The sequence below is a fragment of the Penicillium pulvis genome, assembly GCF_028828015.1.
Source record: "Penicillium pulvis strain IBT 33274 chromosome Unknown contig_12_segment0_segment0, whole genome shotgun sequence".
NCBI classification, from domain to species: Eukaryota; Fungi; Ascomycota; class Eurotiomycetes; order Eurotiales; family Aspergillaceae; genus Penicillium; species Penicillium pulvis.
Window position 1 is genome coordinate 3,075,479 of NW_026643072.1, and position 19,950 is coordinate 3,095,428.

A 19,950-nucleotide genomic window follows, 5' to 3' on the forward strand; every position below is an offset into this window, starting at 1 on the left:
CGGACAGGTCATCCGGGGCCGGAAAACCGGGGGCCAGAGAAAACAAGGGGGGTATACGTGAAAACTCAACTAACACTACTACAAGGGCATCGGATTGGAGAATGATGAAGCTAGTCAATACTAGCACAAAACCACAAAATTAAATGCTGTGTACTCCGGTAGAACCGGATGACACGGCGCGACTGTACATGTGGCGGCTATGGCTTTCTCTCGCCCCCCTGTAACTACGTAAGTGGATGCATGCTGCGCACGCCTTGGTCGGAGACTTCTTTTCTTTGATTTAATTCGGCTCAAGAAAGCGACATAGACAAGGGGGTGTAAGGGGTGGTTTCTGAAAGTTCAAGTTTTTGGTGGCTCCTTACTTTTTGCTCTGACCGTACACGGCCCCGTTTGAGGCTGAATGGTATGGGGTTGTGATGTGCTTCCCTTCCCCACATTGGCGTTAACCGGAGAGGCCTGAGCTGCACCCGTCGGTGGTTTAGGATATCGGTCAACTTTGTGTCGACGGCGGAGAGTTGGGGGGGTAGATCATCTTCGTTCGAGTGCCGAAAAATCGGCTCGGCTAAGTGTAGAGCAAGATGTTGGCTTAATCTATTTCATTGGTTCTCACTAGATGAATATCTTGTCTCGGACTATAGTGGTTTGCCATATAGTTATTTAATTCCGATTTCGTTTTCAATTTATTATACGGTGAGGAAGATTCGACTTGCAGACCAGAGAACGTGGGTGGATCGGAAAAGGAAAGCGAAAAAAGAAAAAAAAAACAAGATTGCACTTGCAGATGAATCTATAAGCGAAGGCATGATCCCTGCCTCAATATGTAGGTTCGAAACGCGTAGACTTAAGTAGTAAAAGTTGCGAATTCATGAAATAGATTAAGGCAAGTTGGAACGACCAGAAACTAGCCCCATAAAGATCGTGATCGCCGTTGGTAAAGTTGCAACCTGACACGTAACATCCGTCGCGTACAACTTTCCGTCTGTACAAGGAGTGGATGAACATAAAAACCAGCGCGGCAATTAATGCCTCAATCCGTCGAAGCTAACCTCCGAAAAACGTACTGTATAAGGAAATAAAAATTAAATTAAATACTCAAAACCCACACAATACGACTTCACCCCCGCCACAGGATCACCGTTTCTGCACTAGCGATCCCTCCACTGCGGTGTGGGGCTCGCAAGCCCCCGGTAAACACGCACATACCAAGAAACCCAAGAACCCACCGCGACATACTAAATCCAGGCAAATCATCGCGTGCAAGCGGTGTTCTCGATCTCGGGCGATCGTGGGTCGAGGGCGAGGAATAGATGATTTGCCGCCCCTAAAGCCAAGGCTAAGAACTGGTGACTGAAGCGAGACGAATAGCCGTTTGTGGGTTAGCGCTAGCACTTGTGAATGGGTCATTGTAAATGCAGGAATTCCAATCCACTATGAAATCAACATTTCTTAGGTGCATGTTGCCGTTGGGTCGGGTTTCGTAGATTCCTTGGTTTCTTTATTTTTTTTTATCGGGGGTCTCCGATGACTTTATTTGCGTTTCTTTCTTTTCTATTAATTATCAATATATATCTAACCTGTATATCACTTCACTGAATCCATGGCTGCCATGTTTCAAGTGGATCTGTCAAAACATGTCATGTCAGCCACTGTGTACTCGGTATTCCGATCTGCGGGATCCTTCGCAGTAATTTTCCTCTCAGGGAATGGTGGACTTTTTGCCCGAATAGGAATAGTCCCTTGGCCCCTGCTGTGCTGTGAAACACAGAGCCGGGAATGACGACACTCCGTGCTATGTCGTATCGGACTTAGGGATTCTAGACGCCGAGAGCTTGGTCGCTTGTGTTGACGCGCTGCGGGGCAGTGGAGAACTGGTGATTTCGTTGAGATTGCTAAAGATTGCTAAGAAAAAAGGAGATACTGTACGTGTACATACACTGAACAGCTGAACATCAGTTGGTTTTTGATCAGGTTTCTAGAATCAAGGAAATGGCGTCACACGACACTGCAAGCGATACATGCAGCTCGCATGGCGCTAAAAGGGGGTTTTCGATTAGGGCCATTCGAGGATCAGATGTAAGGAGAGATCTATCGACTGATCTAAAGAATTATGGAGTACCAATCCCAAGCTTTACATTCATAAGGAGCTTGGGCCTTGTATTTGTAATACCGAGAACGTTCCCGGAGCGGGTCCGCTAGTTCGACGGGACCAACCTGCGTTCCCGGTACCTGGAACCGTATTGTGAATGTCTTTGTGTTAATACCGGGACTCGTTATGTCAGCGTGAGACTAACCTGCGTCTCAGCAGATTCCTGCGTACAAAAGCTGCAAAGCTGCAAAGCTGCACAGCTGCAGAAAAGAGAAAATGGAAGGTGGAGAAAATGGAACAAACGGTAAAAACGGAAGGTGAATAAGAACATGGGAAAAAAAAAAAGGGGGAAGGGGAACGCAAGTCTAGATCTACAACGCCCACTCCAACCAACACTAGCGAGAAAGCCAGCGCTGAACCCCGGAGTACGCCGCGTGAAGGGGACAAAAGCAGACCAAAGCACAAACAAGCTTTCCTCCTGGACCCAGTCAGCGGGCCTTCCATTGGGGGCAGTGTCCTTCATTTCTCGATGGAAAGTCAGGCCTCCAACGAGAGACTAGAGACAACCTCCACTTTTACACAACCGCAAATTAGCGTCACATCGTTGCCTCTTTTGGCCAGAACCTCGTCTCTGGGGGATACGAGCGATCGACAACCGATTGGAGCCGAGCCGAATGCCCCCAGTTGGAGTAGCCTTGGAGCGACAGTGCACGGCTCAGGCCGAACCCAAACATATCCCTGAAACGTTATTGGATCAGTAATCAGTCCGAGGTCAGTGGAAGAGCGCGAAACTTGTCTCAGATATAGACCAGATCGAGGACGGGGAATCCTTGCGGCTCATCCCACATGGCATCGATCTCTCCATTCCAAAATCATACTCCAATCAGAAAGCAACGAGCCATGAATACGGACATGATCTCTTAGTTCTGGCTCCTGGATAAACGCTTTTCCCCGTTGGAGAGCTTGAGCACGTCCATTCCATGTGATCGTCCCCTAATATCCATGTCCATCACTATCCTTGCCGTCGTAGCTAGGTTGACTACGGGCGTTATTTAGTATACTAAGAGACTAGCCACAGTAGTATGCACATTAGTATGCAGTAGTCTAGAATACGAAGTTGTTGAGCCTTGTCCTACTTAGGATGTTGAGACCGAGTGGGGTCCCTGAATTGACATGCATAACAGGCGACCGGCTAGAGATTCCATGTCGAGTCTCCTCGGCAAATGTGGATGCTGGAAGATTCTGTGAAGTTAAATGCAGTCAAATGAAGTCTTGATTCGATTCAACCACAAAATCAAAAGGGCATATTCCTAATATGGTCCTATTCCACGGTTTGGTACGGCGGGTAATCTGGTTTAGTTCCACTTGCTTGGCGCCGCGGGATGGTCTAAACTGCTTTTGGTAAATCTAGACGAAATGCGGGCTTTACTGCTGGTTATTGGACTGTCTGGCAAGATACTAGCTAATTATGTGCTTGGTTGCAAATCATCCGTTGATTCTCACGGGTTTCTGTAAAATAATCTGCCTTTTTGGAAATGTGTATGGTATTACTGGTATTCCTGGTATTACCACTGTACAGGTGCCTGGCAACATCTTGGGGCTGGGCTGTCAGATCGTAGGAGTTGCAGATAAGAGGACCTATCTGGGTAGTTTCTAGCAAGCAGACATCAGGTCACCCGTTGGCTTCCAGTAGTACTTCGCGATAATGCTCTGCATGTCCAAACCTTAGAGCCCATAAACTGCTTGCTACTCCACAAGCTGATTAATAAATTGACAATCAAGTCAGTTCCAAGGTTCAGCGACAAAGGAAGGCAACTTTAATATCCACATGGTATCTAGATATATTTCGCTCCAAATTCTTCGCTGCATAGACAATCCAAAAATGAACATATCATCATAAACCGGCGCAGTGCAATCTATCTCACCGCAACCAGCCCTCATTGCAGTCATATATGGCTCCGATGGGAGTCAAAAAATCTAATCATCAGCAACAGCAACCTCATCCTCCCACTTCGGTGCCATCTCCCGGGCACGCTTAATCACACGCTCGATACCATCCAGACCTTTCTCAAGGACATCCATCTTAGGTCCGTAGCTCAGACGCACATAGTGGTGGCAAGGGCTGTCGAACAGATCACGACGCTTGGCGGGGTTCAGGTCGAAGAAGATACCGGGCACAACAATGACCTTCTCAGTCAGAAGAGCATTGAAGAAGTTTAGACCGTCGGAGATGTTGGCCTCCTCGGGCAGCGGGGGGTCGAGCGAGGTCAGGTCGAGCCAGATGTAGAAAGTGGCCTGCGGCACGTCCTTCATACGGAAACCGATGTCGTGCAGGCGCTTCAGGACGAAGTCACGCTTCTCACGGAAGTGGGCCTGCAGCGCCTTCATCTCAGTGTGGACGAGGGAAGGGTCCAGCATTGGAATGGCGGCTTCTTGGAAGGGGACATTAGCACCACCGTCCAAGTAGGAACCAGCAGAGCCCAGGGCATTGACGAAGTCCTTGGGGCCGACAATCCAGGCAATACGCCAGCCGGGAAGACGGAAACGCTTGGTGAGCCCGTCGATCAACAGGACGTCTATATGAAGTGGTTAGTTGTAATGATAGCAAGGGGAGTACTGATGGTGGTTAGAACGAACCATCCTTGTTCACGTCAACAACATTCTCGGCACCACTGATCGTGGAACCGTCGCAGTTGGTGGTATAGTTGTAGCCACCGTAGAACTCATCAAGGATGAGAGTGGCGCGGTCACGGCAGATATCCTGGATCTCAGCCAGCTCATTGTGCGAGACAAAGTGACCTGTCGGGTTACGAGGGTTCGATGTCAAGATCACTTGAGTACCACGGGCGATTTCCTCGGCAATCTTGTCGGGGTGGATGTGGTAGTGGTCGTCTTGAGACAGCGGCATGGGAATGGGGGCGATCTATGACCAATTGTCGTCAGCATAGGCACAATTTCTGGCTTTCCACGCAGGTTTTCAACACTCACGTTCTTGAACAGACTCAGCATCTCATTGTACGCAGAGTAATCGGGAATGGGGAATGACAGGTACGAGTTACCCAGGATGGCAGCAATACGGATCAATCCCGCACGACCGCCGGGCACGATGCAGACATTCTCCCAGGTATACTTGCTCTCCTTTCCTTGACGGTAGTGCTCGTTGTATAGACGGGCCACGGCCGCACGCAACGGCTTGATACCGGCGGTCGGGCCGTACTCCCGAGCGGCGGAGGTGATGGGGATCGACGTCGGCCGGGGGAAGCTTCCCTCGATCTCGTCGTCAGCTTCGGGGGCACCCTGGCCTAGGTTGGCCCAGCTAGCGGGGTCCTCTGCGTAGCCATGCTCGGTAGCACGCTCTGTACACCAGACAACACCGGTCGAGGCACGGGAGGCGTCGAGACCAGCGTGGGGACGGTGGCCTTCGTGGGCGGTTCGGAATTGACGATGAGTCTCGGACCGTAACTCTAGCAAAAACCCAAAATTGGGACCGTCAGCCTCAGATCTCTGTTTTCTGGTACTAATGACCTACCGTTATCGGAGAGCCCCTTGCTGGAGCGTCGGTCGCTCGAAGGACGCAGGATGCTAAGACGGCGGCCGGAGAATGACATTCTTGGCGTAACTTAGTGGCTTTGTTTGATTTGCTCTGCAGGACTATAAGTCAGTGTGACGTAACCCAATCAAATATGGTATAAGCCCTACCTTATATGTGAGATTGGAGAGAGAAGTGTCAAGAAAAGAGAGATGACAAAAGAGGGGGAAGCTTGTTTTGGTTCCCACTGTACACACCGACGATTGGAATTGCGAATCCTGGACCACTATTCGACGAAACCACCGACTGGGACTACTGCCGAATTCCCACAAAACAACCGTGCTTGAATGGATTGAATGCTGTCGGGCAGCAAATTCTGATATCGAAAATGCCGCATTGAACTTAGACCTTGGATTGTCCATGCAATTCTAACCCCATGTATACTGTACGTCCTATTTGCATAGGTGCATGCGCATGCAGGAAAGCTCTCCTTTGCAAACTTCTTAATTGGAGGAACCTGGGGGCCCAAAACATGAACTATCGCTACCAGGTCTACAGTCGCTGGCCATGAAATTTACAAATATCCCATTTTAGGTATAGTAGGCATGTCATCTTTCTTTTCCTGGGGGCGCTGAGTACTAGTCCATGGGTTTAAAGTACCTAGCACTTAGCAGGTAAGTGTCCAGCAGTAAGTAGGTAGGGTGCTTTTATTTCGTGGCTAGATACTAAATAGCTGCCAAGCGTGATGCCGAAGGAACCGGTATCCCAGTTAGCATGACGCCACCGTGGATCGCAGAGGTTCTTATACTTCGTAGACAAGATCAAAAAATGAAGATCAGCAATCATGAAATCGCTAGAACCCTGCCCGCATGCAGGTCCTCCAAGGAAATACAGATACCAAGCTTATCAAAGTATGCATACATCATGTAAAGTACTTCATACGTTCATGGACGTTCGGGAAACAGGTAGTAGATCAAGAAACATTCGTGCACTCCCGCCACGGAATTCCGGGGTCAACGGGACATGAAATAGGGGATATAGTAGGAATCTCTAACAACACAGGCTGGGCCACATGCGTCCAACACCGTTCATGCCACGATGAGAATCATTATGTAGCTCCTTTCGGGTGCCACAGGCAACTTGGCTCGCTCAAGAGACAAAAGAAGACAGAGGAACGGAAAGGATGGGGTCATCTCTCCAAGAGTGGCTGCTCAACAGAACCAAACAATCCAGTTGGAGAACAAAACAAGAGAGGGGGGGGGGGGGGGATGGGAGAATAAGCGCCATGGTGATACAATGATATCGATCATGAGATCGATCATTCGTCGACGCAACCGAAGAGGAAGAGGAAGGTAAATGCTGCGAGGGAGAAAGGAGATGGGTATCATGAAAGGTCCAGCTACCTAGTCAACTACTTGACAGTACAGCTGGATCTCACCAACCAAACCCTTCGCTAGCATGTCCCGGTGCTGCTCACGCCATTCCATAAAGGCAAGCTGAACGGCCTCATCACTGTCAATGGTGACAAAATCTCCATCCTCATCACGGTAACGTAGACGAACGGTTTTATTGCCTATGGATCGATTTGTAAACCGAGCCAGCTTGGCATCCACACGGTCAGTCAATGACCGGAACAAAATATTAGTTGCAATCACCAGTGTGACGTAGTTGTCGTCGAAGTTGACTTTGGCCTTCAGTTGAGTGGGCATAAACGGATCCCCGTCGGGCTCTTGACTCAAGGGAGAAGTAGCTTGTTCGGAGACCAGCCCCGAGTTGTAGGATTCATTATACTCCGGCTCGGTGAAATGTGTTGGGTGAACATGATGCGGTTGCGAACGCATTGGGAGCTGACTGTTGGTGGGTGAGTTGTTCTGGCTGCGGTTAACCGGGGCCTTCATGTTGGCCATGTGTGCAGGGATTGGTGGCACAGGGACATTGTCAACTGTCTGCATTGTGTGAGCTCCCATGTACCGACGTGACTCGGGTGGCATATTGTTATGGTGGTGGATATCAGGACTACTAGCGGAGCGCATACGCTGGGCAGTCCCATTGGCAGCGGCAGCCGATTGCGGTCCCGAAAGAGGCGGCAGAGATGGGCGCTGATTGCTCCGGCCATTGGGCTGTGGAGGGGGGTAGAAACCTGTAGGTGTGCTGCCATCTCTGGAGGTTGCCCGAGACAATGCCGGCGCGGTATAGCGTTGGTTTTCTTCGTTCCAGACGGAGGATGCAGAGGTAGAATTGGTGTTTTGACGACCGAACGAGAACCCGGTTGATTGGGAGCTAGAACGTGTGGATGGTGTCTCTGCAGGTGAAAAGTATGAGTTCATGTTCCGATCACCAGGAGACATGTTGCCAGCACCTGAGAACTGGGTATGGACAGAAAGTGCCGAATCAGTGGCGTTATATCGAGGCCGACCATTCACGTGGGGGACCGAACCAGTACTACCGCCGGTGGCAGACCGAGTTCTCAGGCTAGTGCTTGACGCATTCCGGCTCATAGGGAACTCAGAGTAGTATGACGGATCTTTGGACACATCCTCGACCTCGTACTCCTGATATGGATTCGGTATGTTTGTCATGCCCTCCAAATAGGTGAATTCGCTGTCAGAGGTGCCTGTATTCCGCATAGTGCGTCGCTCTGATTGAATGGCCCTTTGGGTATCGATGTCCTTGTACCAATTACGCATAGTATCCTCATTCGCGTAACGAATGATGAAGTTGTCCACCACGCCTGGGTCGCCCTTCCAAAAAATTTGGATACGGTAAAGGCCTATGGATGGGTTGTTAGAAACATTCCAGCTGTATGCCGTGAAAAATGACTCACCAGGCTTTTGAAGGCAGACAATATCGGTGACGTTGGCCATATAGATTCGACCCTTCAATTGGAGACGAGCTTTGCCTTTAGCCGTAAGGGCTGGCTTGTCTTTGTTCATCATAAGCTTAGTCTTCTGCTTGTTCGGGTTTATATCTTTGCAGCATAGAAGGATGCGCTCAAATAGGAAAATATGATACTGCCAAGCCGCGTCAGCAAAAAATGTTCCCAATGTCGCAGAAGAACCCAGATGGTGGCAGATTTGCCAAAGGAAAGTCGTTGGTACATACCTCTCTCTCACTGTCCTTGCCACTGTCGCCTTTGACCACCGAGAAGGTACCGAAACGGAGCAATTCTCCAAATGAATCCATCTTCAAAGCCTTCCAATCATCAACCCGCTCGGACAAATCTACCACTGCTGTAACCAAGTGTTCCTTGTGGATAGCTTCGTTTGCCGAATCGAGAGTGACCTGAATGGAATCAATGGCTGCTGTGATATCAGCCTTGAGTTGTTCGTCTTCCAATTGTTTGCGAAGCTCCTGGAGAAATTGACACAACGTTAGTCGAATAAAATATACTGTACAAAGGAATCAAACAACTTACCGATAGCATAAGTGGGTATCTGGTCAAACGCTGGAAAGGCTTGACAAAGAATCCGTTCAAGGTTTTAGGCTGAGCAACCATTTGCTGAAGGTCTACATGACGTGGCGCATTCTTGATTTTATCCCACTCCTGCATACAAACCTCGTCGCAGCGCATTTGGTTCGCAATAAATGGTTCATACTGTCGGAAGGCATCCTCATGCGACGAAAAGAGAATACCCCAGTTTTGGCTTTCCTCGGGCAAAGCATAGTGCTGCTCCATCCGAATCAAGAAACGTTGAGCAAAGTCAAGCAGATTGTTCAGGTTCAGGAAAATCTGGTGACTTGCGTCACCTGTCAGAGCACCAGTCTCCTCCAATTCCTTCTTGAGCGCCTGGAGGTTCTGTAAATGGTGAACATAGTCGCGCTCAGTTTCCAGAAGCTCCTTAAGAATATGCTCTCGCTTAGTGAGTTTTACGTTTGCTTTTGCGTTCGGTGCATCAGTCACTTCGGAGGGGCTTTTCAATTGACCCTGAATTTCGAGGATATCCACCACGCGATTGACCATCTTGATCACTTTAATAAATCCTGTCGTGCTTTCGCCGTAAAGATCGGTGATTAGGAAGCAGTCCTGCTGAGGGAATGCCAGTTCTTGCAGGCATGCCTGCAGGAACTTGAAAGTAGCAGCTTTAGGCCGCTTTGCCTCCGGCACCTTGGCCGGATCAACAACTAACGGCTCCTCTGGAGCGGATGCATTGTAGAGACTCAAAAGGGGATAACCGTCTCGAAGAAAGCTCCACAATGAGGCCACGGGGTCGGTGTTTCCGCGCTCACGGTCTTCTTCATCCATCTTTTCCAGGTAAGGTTCAAAGGATGGCACTTCCCAGAGCCGCTTTTTGAGGTTGACGCAGCTCTGGTAAATTGATTCACCACCACGCCGGTTGATGATGTTGTCCTCGGCGACCGGAATTCCGCTCATAGTGGCGGTTTCGATCATGTTCAGGTGCCTCGACCAGTTATGTGAGTCAGGCCAGCCAGGCTCAGTTCAAATCCGCACAGCAGACCAGGAATGCGTATCGATAATCGGGAAGAGCGACGGGCGTCGAACGGGATGCCGATCATGGAATGTTCCCGCGATAAAGGTAATTTAAGGGAAGGTGGACACCGCACGGCGCAAGGAAAAGGTAGAACGATCGGTCGAATTTCGAGAACTGACGAAAGTGCCACCGGGGTGTGACCGCGAGTGGCGTTATCGCTGAGGTGTATATATAGTCGGGGGCAAGCCCGCTGAGACAGCACAAGGAGGTATATCAACCGAGAATCTGACGCGCCGCCACTTTCCTCCGAGGGGCGGTGACGGAAATCGAAAAAGGATATCAGACCGGAATTCCTTCCAACTTCAGCGTGGCCCAATCTATGGGGACGCGAGTATTTTCTGAGTTCCTCCGAATCGAAAGTAAACGCTGCAGCCGGGCAGACGAAGGCCGACTTGTCGAGGTAAAGAGCGGTTTTCAAAACCCCTGTCAAGAAGACTGCTGGTCGCTAGGACTGTGAGAGCAGAAAAGGGGGAACGGAAGAGTCAACTTCCGAGAAATGATGTTAGTAACAGCCCAAGGTACCTGAATCGAGGCCAAAAGACACAAGATAGAGGGGCAGCGATGAATGGGATGAAGGGAAAGGAGAGGAGGGAGCGGAAGGAGAGGGCTGTTCGTTACCCGAAGCGGTTTAGCGTGTGTTCCATCGGGCGGTGGGATGTGGAGAGGGGCACGAGTCTCAACCTGAGACGTTAGACTCTTCACAATGGTCTCATCTATTTTATAGTTCTAGTCTAGATCTAGATTGGTTCAAGGATTGGTCTAGCTTCTGGACTATTTGTTCAAGCCGATATGTATAAGGTTGAGTCAAAAAGCATATATATTGGGCACCTACTTTTAGTGCCCCATTGTGGAGAGGTATGTGATTGTTACCCCCTATGCAGATATTCATCGACAATGCCATTTTGCTTTTGCATATGAGGGGCGAGTAGTTGCTCAGCTAGATGACATGCTCTAGACCCTAATGTACATCATTGCCATATGGCATATGATATGTTATCTATCAGTTCTACTAGTTGATCACTGCAGTCCATACTTCAGCCTTCCACGTGACTTTTGTTTGAAATGAGCCATTCCAGTTACAGCATGAACAATGTTTGTTAATCTTAGGTTCATTCTTATCATCAGAGCCAGTGCTCTTTTTGTTTTTCTTCCATCGTTTATTGTTGTCCCTTGATTCAGCTCACAGTTTGTGGTTCGTCCTTTTGATGTGTTGATTGCTCTCCACCCGATCTATCACTTTCTTGGAGTGGATCCCGCACCTCCGTGACGTGACATACAGCACGGAGCCCGGGTCTCCATCTCCCATTCCACCACTCCTCTGCGTAAGAGGGATCATCCCTCTGCGAAACCTTGAGATATCGCGTCAAAGGAGGCTTGTTGTTTCTTCTTTAGTTGGTGCGACCAATTCCAATACGAAGACAGCATCGCCGAGCGAAAACTCACTCATCCTAACGCCCCTCTGGTCTCCCGAAAACCATACCGCCCGATCCAGAACGTGACCTTTTATCGCATCCATGGAGGGGGAACAAGCGACAGACGCCTCTTCCCACCCCACAATTCATCTACAGACCACCAGCTTTCCGGGGTACTCTGCACAATCACTTTCCCCGTCGTTCAAGGTAGATGAAGGCTATTCAGATGAGACCCGGAGTCAGGCAGATAAAGAGCCTGTGGCGGACAATGTCATGATGCTTCCAGATTGGGTGCTTGCCCAAAGTGAGTCTGATAGAGCTGGTAAGTGATCCCTCTCATGTCTTTTCGGTGGTGGTTTCCCACCCCCTCCCCCAACCTCCTTTGTCTTTTCCACCTGCTCATGCAGCCCGCAACCACAGAACTTGCCTACAGCCTACTTCGCTCGCTCTCGACATCTGCGCTTTCTGGGGTGGTAGAACGCGTCCACCCACTACTTCACATGGATCCCGTTGTTAAACTACCCCCCGAATTGACATTCCAGATCTTTTCCTACCTCGAACCTCGTACCCTCCTGAACCTCACGCTTGCGTCTCGTTCATGGCGCAACCGCATCCTCGATTCTGGTCTATGGAGAGTGTTGTACATAAATGAAGGTTGGCGAGCAAATTCGCGCGCGATTTATAATTTTGAACAAGAACACTCTGAACCAATTTCTCCACAAATCCGCAAATCACGCCCAAGACACTCAGAAACAGACCTCGGTGAACCCAAACAGAAGAAGCGCGTACCACAATCATGGCTTACTTCGCGTGTCACTGCAGGCCCGGGTGCGGTAGAGACCGACGGCCATCTGTATGCCGAAGCAGACAGCGAGGGGGATCATCATATGGCAGACGCGAACGGGAGCTTACCTCTACCAAGCAACGAAGCCGATCTTGTACAACCCACATCATTTCCTCAGATCCCTTCAATGCTCCAGCCACCACTCAAATCATCAATCCTCATTCGACGCCCGAACGGAACTGCTAAGATCAACTGGGTACATTTGTACAAGCAACGCCGGCGCCTTGAAGAAAACTGGCATCAAGGTCGTTTTAAGAATTTCCAGCTACCTCACCCTTCACACCCAGAAGAGGCTCACCGAGAATGTGTTTATGCCATTCAATTCCAAGGAAAGTGGCTGGTCAGCGGCAGCCGGGACAGGACCGTGCGCGTTTGGGATCTAGAAACCAAACGACTATGGCATCGTCCACTAGTCGGACATGCAAAGTCTGTGCTATGCTTGCAGTTTGACCCAAGCCCCGACGAGGATATCATCATTTCGGGAAGCAGTGACCGTTCTGTGATTGCATGGAAGTTCTCGACGGGTCAAAAGATTCATCAAATCCAAAGTGCGCACGCTGATTCAGTCTTGAACCTCAAATTTGATCGCCGATACCTTGTGACCTGCTCCAAGGATCGAACAGTTAAAGTATGGAATCGTCGAGAGCTATCCGTGACGGATGAAAACTATCCTCGTGTCTGCAAAGGTGGCGGTGCCAGTTATCCCTCCTACATCATTGATCTCAATGAAATGGCACCGAGCCTATTAGAAGCAAGCTTGGCCAACGGGCGTATCAAACCATTGGAGCCTTACTCGCTTCTCATGGTCGTGGAAGGGCACGGCGCAGCGGTAAATGCAATGCAGCTTCAAGGCGACGAGATCATTACAGCCTCGGGGGATCGCATGATCAAAGTGTGGAATGTCCGCAACGGTGCTTGCTTGAAGACTCTAATGGGACATGAGAAAGGCATTGCTTGCGTGCAGTCCGATGGCCGACGGATCATCAGCGGTAGTAATGACAACACGGTACGGATTTATGATCATATTTCCGGGGCTCAGGTCGCCTGCCTGAAAGGGCATGAAAATCTTGTTCGTACCGTCCAGGCAGGATTCGGAGACCCACCAGGAGCCGACGAGACGCTGAGACAGGAGGCATTGGAAGTTGAAAACGCATTTTGGAGAGCACAGCAAGAAGGTGATGGTGTTGATATGGCACCAAGGGACCTGCGACGTGCCGGTTACACATCAAATACTGCCGGGTCTCGAGATCCCCGGGATATCTCTGCTATCGGTGCAAAGATCCCTCCGAATGGCGGAGGCAGTAGCTGGGGCCGCATCGTCTCCGGCTCCTATGATGAACACATTTTCATCTGGCACAAGAATCGAGACGGGACATGGTCCAGAAAGCATGAGTTGCGCCAAGCCGATGCAGCGGCCAACGCTACTCGTGCCACCCTGACACCCGCAGCACGAGCAGCTGTTTCGGCGCAAGCCCAGCAACTGCAAGCGGCAGAAACCCTGATGGCTTTACCTACTGCTCAAACTCCAGGTCCCGCTCAGGCCCCTGCTCCTGCACCCACACAGAGCACTGCTACATCTACTCCAGAAGTTGAAGATATGAGTGCTGCTCCTCCCGCCACCGAAGCCTTCCCTGCCGGCCCCGCACAGCAAGATGATGCAACTCCGCAGCCTCAGCTCCCAGCTCAGGCAAATACGCCACCCCAACCCAACCCACAAGCAATTCAACAATTGATGGCCCATCACCATCATCACCACCATCCACACCCGCACCGACCACTCCAGCCAAATCCACCGACTTCGAGGGTATTTAAAGTCCAGTTCGACGCGCATAAAATTATTTGCGCCAGCGTGGACCCGCGAATCGTAGGCTGGGACTTTTGCAACGACGACGAAGAGATCGTCGAAGCATGCCAATTCTTTGAGAGCCTTTGATATGACTAATTCCTTCCCATCACATCTACCTCTGCTATGGATCACAGGGATGCCAGTCGATCATGGCTGGGCGAGATAGCACAAATAGGTGCACCATGCGCTGAAACTGATGACTTGACTTATGCTTTGCATGCATTCTTTTCCCACCATCTTCCTTCTCTGGCTCTCATTGGTCTTTCGACTATTCGCCCTTCTACTTCTTCTTCTCCCAATTGCATTCTAAACCCTTTTATTACCCCTTTGTCATGAGGCCTCGATGAACAACTCACATTCTTGGACTCTTTTTTTTTTTGCGTCGAAACGGTTCTCCATATGACCCTTTACTATTATTTATTCCTCCTTGGGATTGAAGGTCCTTAGCATGGCGAGCTCTGTGACCTTTTTTTCGTGTCGCCTAATCAGCATCATGGCATAGCATCTAGATGAAATGCATGGACTCTCACGAGGCTTTCTGGGATTGGTGTATTTTAAAACCTACACTGATTTGATCTTTGGAAGTAATGTAATCTCCGGTTGATAAAGAGCCTGAAACTAATTGGTCAACGTTCAACTAAACTTCAGTTCATCATTGCATTGAGTGTAGACTCCGAACGAATGTCGTATCTTTCTTCACAGAATACTAGATCAGAAGCCTTGGACCCAGGAGACACGGAGCCTCAAATAAGAATGGATATTTTGCACCGGAGAGCACTAGTCGAATAGAACTAGACCCTTAAAGAGGGGAAAAGACCAGTATCTCGAAGGTTGTCAGTGAGGATCATGACCAAGCGGGAAACTGCGAATATGCCAAATGAATGCCGGGCATGAATAAGTTCAGAATCATGGAGAAGGCCCAACTCTACTTCCATCCGTCTCCACACCCGAAAACCGGCTTCTTGCCGTCGCATAAGTCTCCCTAGAATTGATAATTTCAAGATCATCGTCGTCCTCGACAGAGAGACGCTTAAAGCAGCAGCAGAGGTACAGCTGGATCGGAAGCCAAGCCAAAATATCACACACTGTATACGTCCCCGCACTGAGCACTTGATCTTCTGATCGACGATCACTCGGTGTTCGAATAAGGTCGTATCGCGGTTGCGGTAATTGCAGAGGAGATATCGGGCTAGTGATAGGTTCGTGCTGTGCTCTTTGAACGGGGACAGAGGCTGGAATAAGCGATCGACCCAAGATACCCAAGCCCATTGTGCGGACTTTTTTCTTTCGTGGTTGAGAATCTGGATAACGTTTTGATGCACTGGAATCTGCTTGTGTGCTATTCCGAACAAGATTGGGACTAGCTTGAGAGGTAGGAGCGACACGAAGAGTATTCTGGTGGAATGGATGGTCCTCAATTTGTCTTGCTAGATTCGTACCGTGGCCACTCTGTCGTTGTGGAAACCTGCCTTGGACGATAGTTCCGTCTGGTGCTCGCCCAATGCCGATACTTCCAGACACGACTGGATCAGTCTCAACTGTCGGTTGTAAGCCCAGGAATCTTCGGAATGCATCGCCATATGAGCTGGATCGTTGGCCGGTGGCTGATACTCCGTGTGGGCGATGAGATGGCAGACCCCGTGGTCCGTTGTGCCCAATGAGAAACTGGGCAGAGCAGTACATGGCTTCTGGGGTGTTGAACGATGGGAGACCTGGAGGTGTGGGTAATCTTTCCGGTGGAGGGTATGTTGGTTGAACAGTCCTCACAGCCGTTGGCATGCCTGATCCAGGCCAACAGGGATGTTTTCGGGGGCTATTAGAACTGTGATCATCCACTGCATCGAGGGACATAGCTTTGCGGTGCTGATTGCCAGCAGATTCGGGTAAATAATCCCCTTCGTTCAAAGGGCTTAGGCCCAGTTGCGATGTATGATACGCCCCGTTGTCAGAGAAGAGCTGGTTCCGCCACCCAAGTTGGTCTGCTCGCTGTCGTGATTTGAAGAGACGTCGATGCTGGGTTGCTGAGTGGCTGTCTTGAGAGGATCCTTGTGATCCTGGTGGGATGAGCCTGGCCATATTAGCTGCCCGCCCTCTTTCCATGATGTAGGGAATTTCGTAGGGACGGGAATCCTCGTTGGGGGTGGAGACCCGGACTGCATTGAAGATTGATTTTTCATCGCTGTAGAAAAGGTCGGAGGAGTTGGAGTTCTCTTGTGAGAGTGGTGGGATGGTTGAGTCTCGGGAAGGTTGAATGTTGGTTTGTCTGCTGTAGTATCTAGGACGTGGGGCGCGATAAGGTGGACTAGTCCGTTGAACATGCTGAACAGACGACATGATGAAGGAAGTGGGCCCCTCAGGCAGTCGAGGCCGGGGAGAGGATAAGTGAATGTAGAGTCTTTATGTGGAAAAGATGTGAGTAGGTGATAACGCCGTCGCGCTTGCCGCGAGATGTTCATGCAATATTATACAAGCAAAGTCTATATGTACAGTCTTTATAAGAACCAAATCCGAGAACGTAGAACATAATCATCATCATAATGGGGTTCCGACAGGACTGGGCATGGGTTTGCCCGTCACCTGAGCGTGTTCCTTTCTTAGGGATCGCAACAACCCTTCGATTCTTCGTCGCTCCTCTTGTTCCGCCTGTATTTATGATGTCAGCATCAATAGAAGTCCATAGACAGAAAATGGATGAACGAACCTTCAAAATCTTCATGTTTTCGTTGCGAGTGTCGCGCATCATCTTCTTGAATTCGTTCTTCAGAACCATTGTGGATGTGGTCTCCATGGTAGGGTCGCGGCCCATAGTTGTTGGGCTGCTCAGGTTCATCCAGCTAATGCGCTCCTCGCTGAGTTGGGTCTCCAATGCCTCACAGCGATCCCGGAGACTATCAATGACACCTTCAAACCGCTCCCGCTCCTTCTCAAACTCGATGCTAGCCTTGGTCATGGCCTCGTAGTCATCTAGAGTCTCTCGGAGCTCCTTCTCGAGGGTATCGGCGCGTTTCTGGATGTCACCACCGCCTTGCTTGCCCCGAAGCTCGGCCAGCTCCTCTGCCAACTCAATATTGCGTGTATTGAGGGCATCGATCTCTTTCTGAATCTCGGGGTTGAGAGCCACCTCCGCAGCTCGCTGGGCTCGGGTACCATAAGCACCGTCCAGCTCTGCCTTGACCATTGTAAGCTCGGTTGTGATTCGCACGACTTCGCCTTCAAGATCAGTCATCTCATTGTGAGCACGTTCCGCATCCGCCTCGGCCTGGGCACGTAGTTCTTCAACCTGTGAAAGCTGGTTTTCAGCTTCGGCTCGCTTCTCTTCGGCTTCGGCAAGTCGCTCTGCTAGGGCTTCCTGTTCATCGGCCTGTGTCATGTTGCGGCTTGCCTCAGCATGACGCTTCTCGGCCTCCATTAGCTGGCCTTCCAACTCAACGCAGCGCTCTTCAGCCTCGATACGACGCTCCTCAGCCCGTTCCATCTCGGATTCGACGTCGGCACAATGCTCTTCAGCTTCCATACGGCGCTTATCAACCTGCGCAATTTGAGTCTCGATCTCAACACAGCGTTCTTCGGCCTCGATGCGACGCTCTTCAACATCTGCGATCTGTGATTCAACCTCAGCACAGCGCTCTTCAACCGCAACACGGCGAGCCTCAACCTGTGCAATCTGGGCTTCAACCTCAACAAATCGTTCCTCAACCTCGATGCGACGCTGCTCAACGTGTGCAATTTGAGCCTCGACCTGAGCACGACGTCCTTCAGCCTGTGCAAGCTGGGCTTCCATCTCCGCACGTTGCACTTCGGTCGCTGCGAGTTGATTCTCAACCTGCACACGGCGATCAATAGCCTCCTGAACAGCCTCTGCCACAGCTTCCTGAACACGGACATCTGCCTCTTCGCGGGATTGCTTAAGACTGGCTTCGAGCTGAGCGGAGCCCTGTTCTGCACGGTCATGGGCCTCCATGGCTTCTTGCGCACGGATGTCAACCTCGTTTTGCAACGAGTCCACAACACTGTGCAAGCGAGCGACTTCTCCTTCAGCTTGCACCAGGGCAGCCTTCGCCTCTTCTTGAGTAGAGCCGTTGGTGCGCATGCCCTCGAGCTGCTCCATTAACACGGCTAGTTCGTCCTGGGCGGCCTTGCCCTCACGCTGGGAAGTTTCATGTTCCTTGCGCATATGGGCCAGCTGCTCGGTCAGATCACCAATGTGGGCATCACGTTCGGCATCAGATTTGGAGTTGAGCTCACGCTGCTGCTGAATTTGGGTGGTGAGAATGCTCTTCTGCTCTATCAGACCATCAACCCGGCTTTCCAAGCCATCAATACCTGTCTGAAGATATCCGAGTTGCTCCTCTAATCCCTCACCATCTGTTGCGCTGGGAGGAGGGGGCAAGGTGGGCGATCGAGTCAGCCCGAAGCGGTCAACAATGCTCTGGACCCGGTTGTTGATCACCGTGAGGTGCTGTCGCCATGCTCCCTCAGCCTCGGGGGCAGTACCAGGACCAACGAGGTTCGGTCCCGAGGACTGACCGCGGGAAGCAAGAGAGTTCATGCCGTTTTCGATATACGCCAAATGCGCCTCGATATTTCCTGCAGGGTCGGCCGAGTCGTGCGATTGTGGCGGAGGGTCAACAAACTCATCGGGAGTGGATTGAACCATCATGTCGCAAATTCGCTGGCTCAGTTCATCCAGTCGCCTTTCCGTAGCTTGCATGGCCTCATTATCCACCAGTGAAGCTGCCGCAGGGTTGATATCAATACGTCCGTTTAATCCATAATTATCCATGTGCTCCGGTGTTCGGTATAGATGGCGGTCGTCAAATTCATATCCGTCGTCAAGGTCAGAAGCCTGCGCATCGGAGTTCTTTGGGGTCTTCCTTAATCCCTTATGGGTCGTCTGCAAGACACCCGCCGTGTGCTCCAGCAAGCGCTGGTTAATCTGCTGAGACCGATTCTCCAGTTTCCACAGCTCCTGCGCCAACTCTTCGCACTTGCGCTGACTCATAGCCAGCTCCGAGTCACTTTTATCAAGTACCTGGGCGGTCCCGCTGCGGCCAAAGATACTGCGGCTCCTCCGGTGCGACTTGCCATTGGCGCCATATTCACCGCTGCTTCGGGGGCTGGGCGGGCCGTATAGTCTGCCGATAGATTGAGCTGCGTCGCGGAGCTTGGTCTCAAGGGTGAGTTTGCGCTTGGTGCCTTCGATTCGACTGGACAGAAGCGAGCGCTCTTTCTTGAGGTCTTCCACCTCTTCGAATGACAAGATTTCGTAGTTTCGGCTGTCGTCCATGGCGGTCTCGGTCAATAAATACATGGTGACGGGGTCGCTGGTGTTGACGAGCGCGGAGCTTCGGGGGTGTGCCGGGTTAAGCTATAGATTCAAAAACATTGGTGAGCCATGGTAATGAAGCCGGGTGTCCGCGAATTTCCCCTTACCGGATTGTACCGCGCCCGGTCTTCGTTCTGGGGGTTAGCCGCATCCCGATAGCCGTCGACTAGGCTTTTTCCTAGGGGCGAGGGGACGTGGACATCGGAGACGGTGGCAGTGGACAAGTATCGGGGGTCTCCGTATGAAGACTCGCTGGATCGGAGGCTGATGTTCATGGTGGTCGGCTAGGCGCCAATGCGCCAATTAGGGAGAGAATTTGGAGTTGAATTTAGGGTCGGCAGATACACATCATGTACAAAATGGAGAAAAGTGCCGAAGTGGTGAAAATAGGTGGACTCGGAGGGTCTCAGGGGAAAG

At 50.8% G+C, this 19,950-nt stretch overlaps 5 protein-coding genes across 5 annotated transcripts; 1 reads left to right on the forward strand and 4 right to left on the reverse strand.

The window, feature by feature from the left end:
- Positions 1–4,063: 4,063 nt before the first annotated feature.
- N7503_002364 (pyridoxal phosphate-dependent aminotransferase) lies at positions 4,064–5,694 on the reverse strand (the record flags this gene model as incomplete). Its single annotated transcript, XM_057061911.1, has 4 exons — positions 4,064–4,662; positions 4,724–5,009; positions 5,075–5,550; positions 5,616–5,694. The coding sequence occupies 4 exons, from the start codon at positions 5,692–5,694 to the stop codon at positions 4,064–4,066; spliced, it is 1,440 nt and encodes a 479-aa protein (XP_056925873.1).
- Positions 5,695–7,018: 1,324 nt separating this feature from the next.
- On the reverse strand, positions 7,019–10,005 carry N7503_002365 (Rho family guanine nucleotide exchange factor CDC24; the record flags this gene model as incomplete). Its single annotated transcript, XM_057061912.1, has 4 exons — positions 7,019–8,385; positions 8,440–8,626; positions 8,718–8,966; positions 9,031–10,005. 4 exons carry the CDS (start codon positions 10,003–10,005, stop codon positions 7,019–7,021), a joined length of 2,778 nt encoding a protein of 925 aa, XP_056925874.1.
- A 1,501-nt stretch (positions 10,006–11,506) lies between these two features.
- N7503_002366 (F-box and WD domain protein) lies at positions 11,507–14,308 on the forward strand. The gene is made up of 2 exons (XM_057061913.1): positions 11,507–11,839; positions 11,938–14,308. Exons 1-2 carry the CDS (start codon positions 11,620–11,622, stop codon positions 14,292–14,294), a joined length of 2,577 nt encoding a protein of 858 aa, XP_056925875.1. The 5' UTR covers positions 11,507–11,619; the 3' UTR covers positions 14,295–14,308.
- An 805-nt stretch (positions 14,309–15,113) lies between these two features.
- On the reverse strand, positions 15,114–16,541 carry N7503_002367 (uncharacterized protein; the record flags this gene model as incomplete). The annotated part of the gene is made up of 1 exon (XM_057061914.1): positions 15,114–16,541. The coding sequence occupies one exon, from the start codon at positions 16,539–16,541 to the stop codon at positions 15,114–15,116; it is 1,428 nt and encodes a 475-aa protein (XP_056925876.1).
- An 84-nt stretch (positions 16,542–16,625) lies between these two features.
- N7503_002368 (involucrin repeat protein) lies at positions 16,626–19,924 on the reverse strand. The gene is made up of 3 exons (XM_057061915.1): positions 19,641–19,924; positions 16,909–19,575; positions 16,626–16,850 (listed from the first exon to the last, which is right to left on the reverse strand). Exons 1-3 carry the CDS (start codon positions 19,806–19,808, stop codon positions 16,740–16,742), a joined length of 2,946 nt encoding a protein of 981 aa, XP_056925877.1. The 5' UTR covers positions 19,809–19,924; the 3' UTR covers positions 16,626–16,739.
- Positions 19,925–19,950: the final 26 nt, after the last annotated feature.

Excerpts from the sequence above, each read along its gene's own strand:
- N7503_002366 (XM_057061913.1), top strand. The coding sequence starts at position 11,620 with ATGGAGGGGGAACAAGCGACAGACGCCTCTTCCCACCCCACAATTCAT. Across the intron at positions 11,840-11,937 it reads AAGTGAGTCTGATAGAGCTG|AACTTGCCTACAGCCTACTT; the intron begins GTAAGTGATCCC and ends CCGCAACCACAG.
- N7503_002368 (XM_057061915.1), bottom strand. The coding sequence starts at position 19,808 with ATGAACATCAGCCTCCGATCCAGCGAGTCTTCATACGGAGACCCCCGA. Across the intron at positions 19,576-19,640 it reads ACCGGGCGCGGTACAATCCG|CTTAACCCGGCACACCCCCG; the intron begins GTAAGGGGAAAT and ends TTGAATCTATAG. Across the intron at positions 16,851-16,908 it reads AAAACATGAAGATTTTGAAG|GCGGAACAAGAGGAGCGACG; the intron begins GTTCGTTCATCC and ends TCATAAATACAG.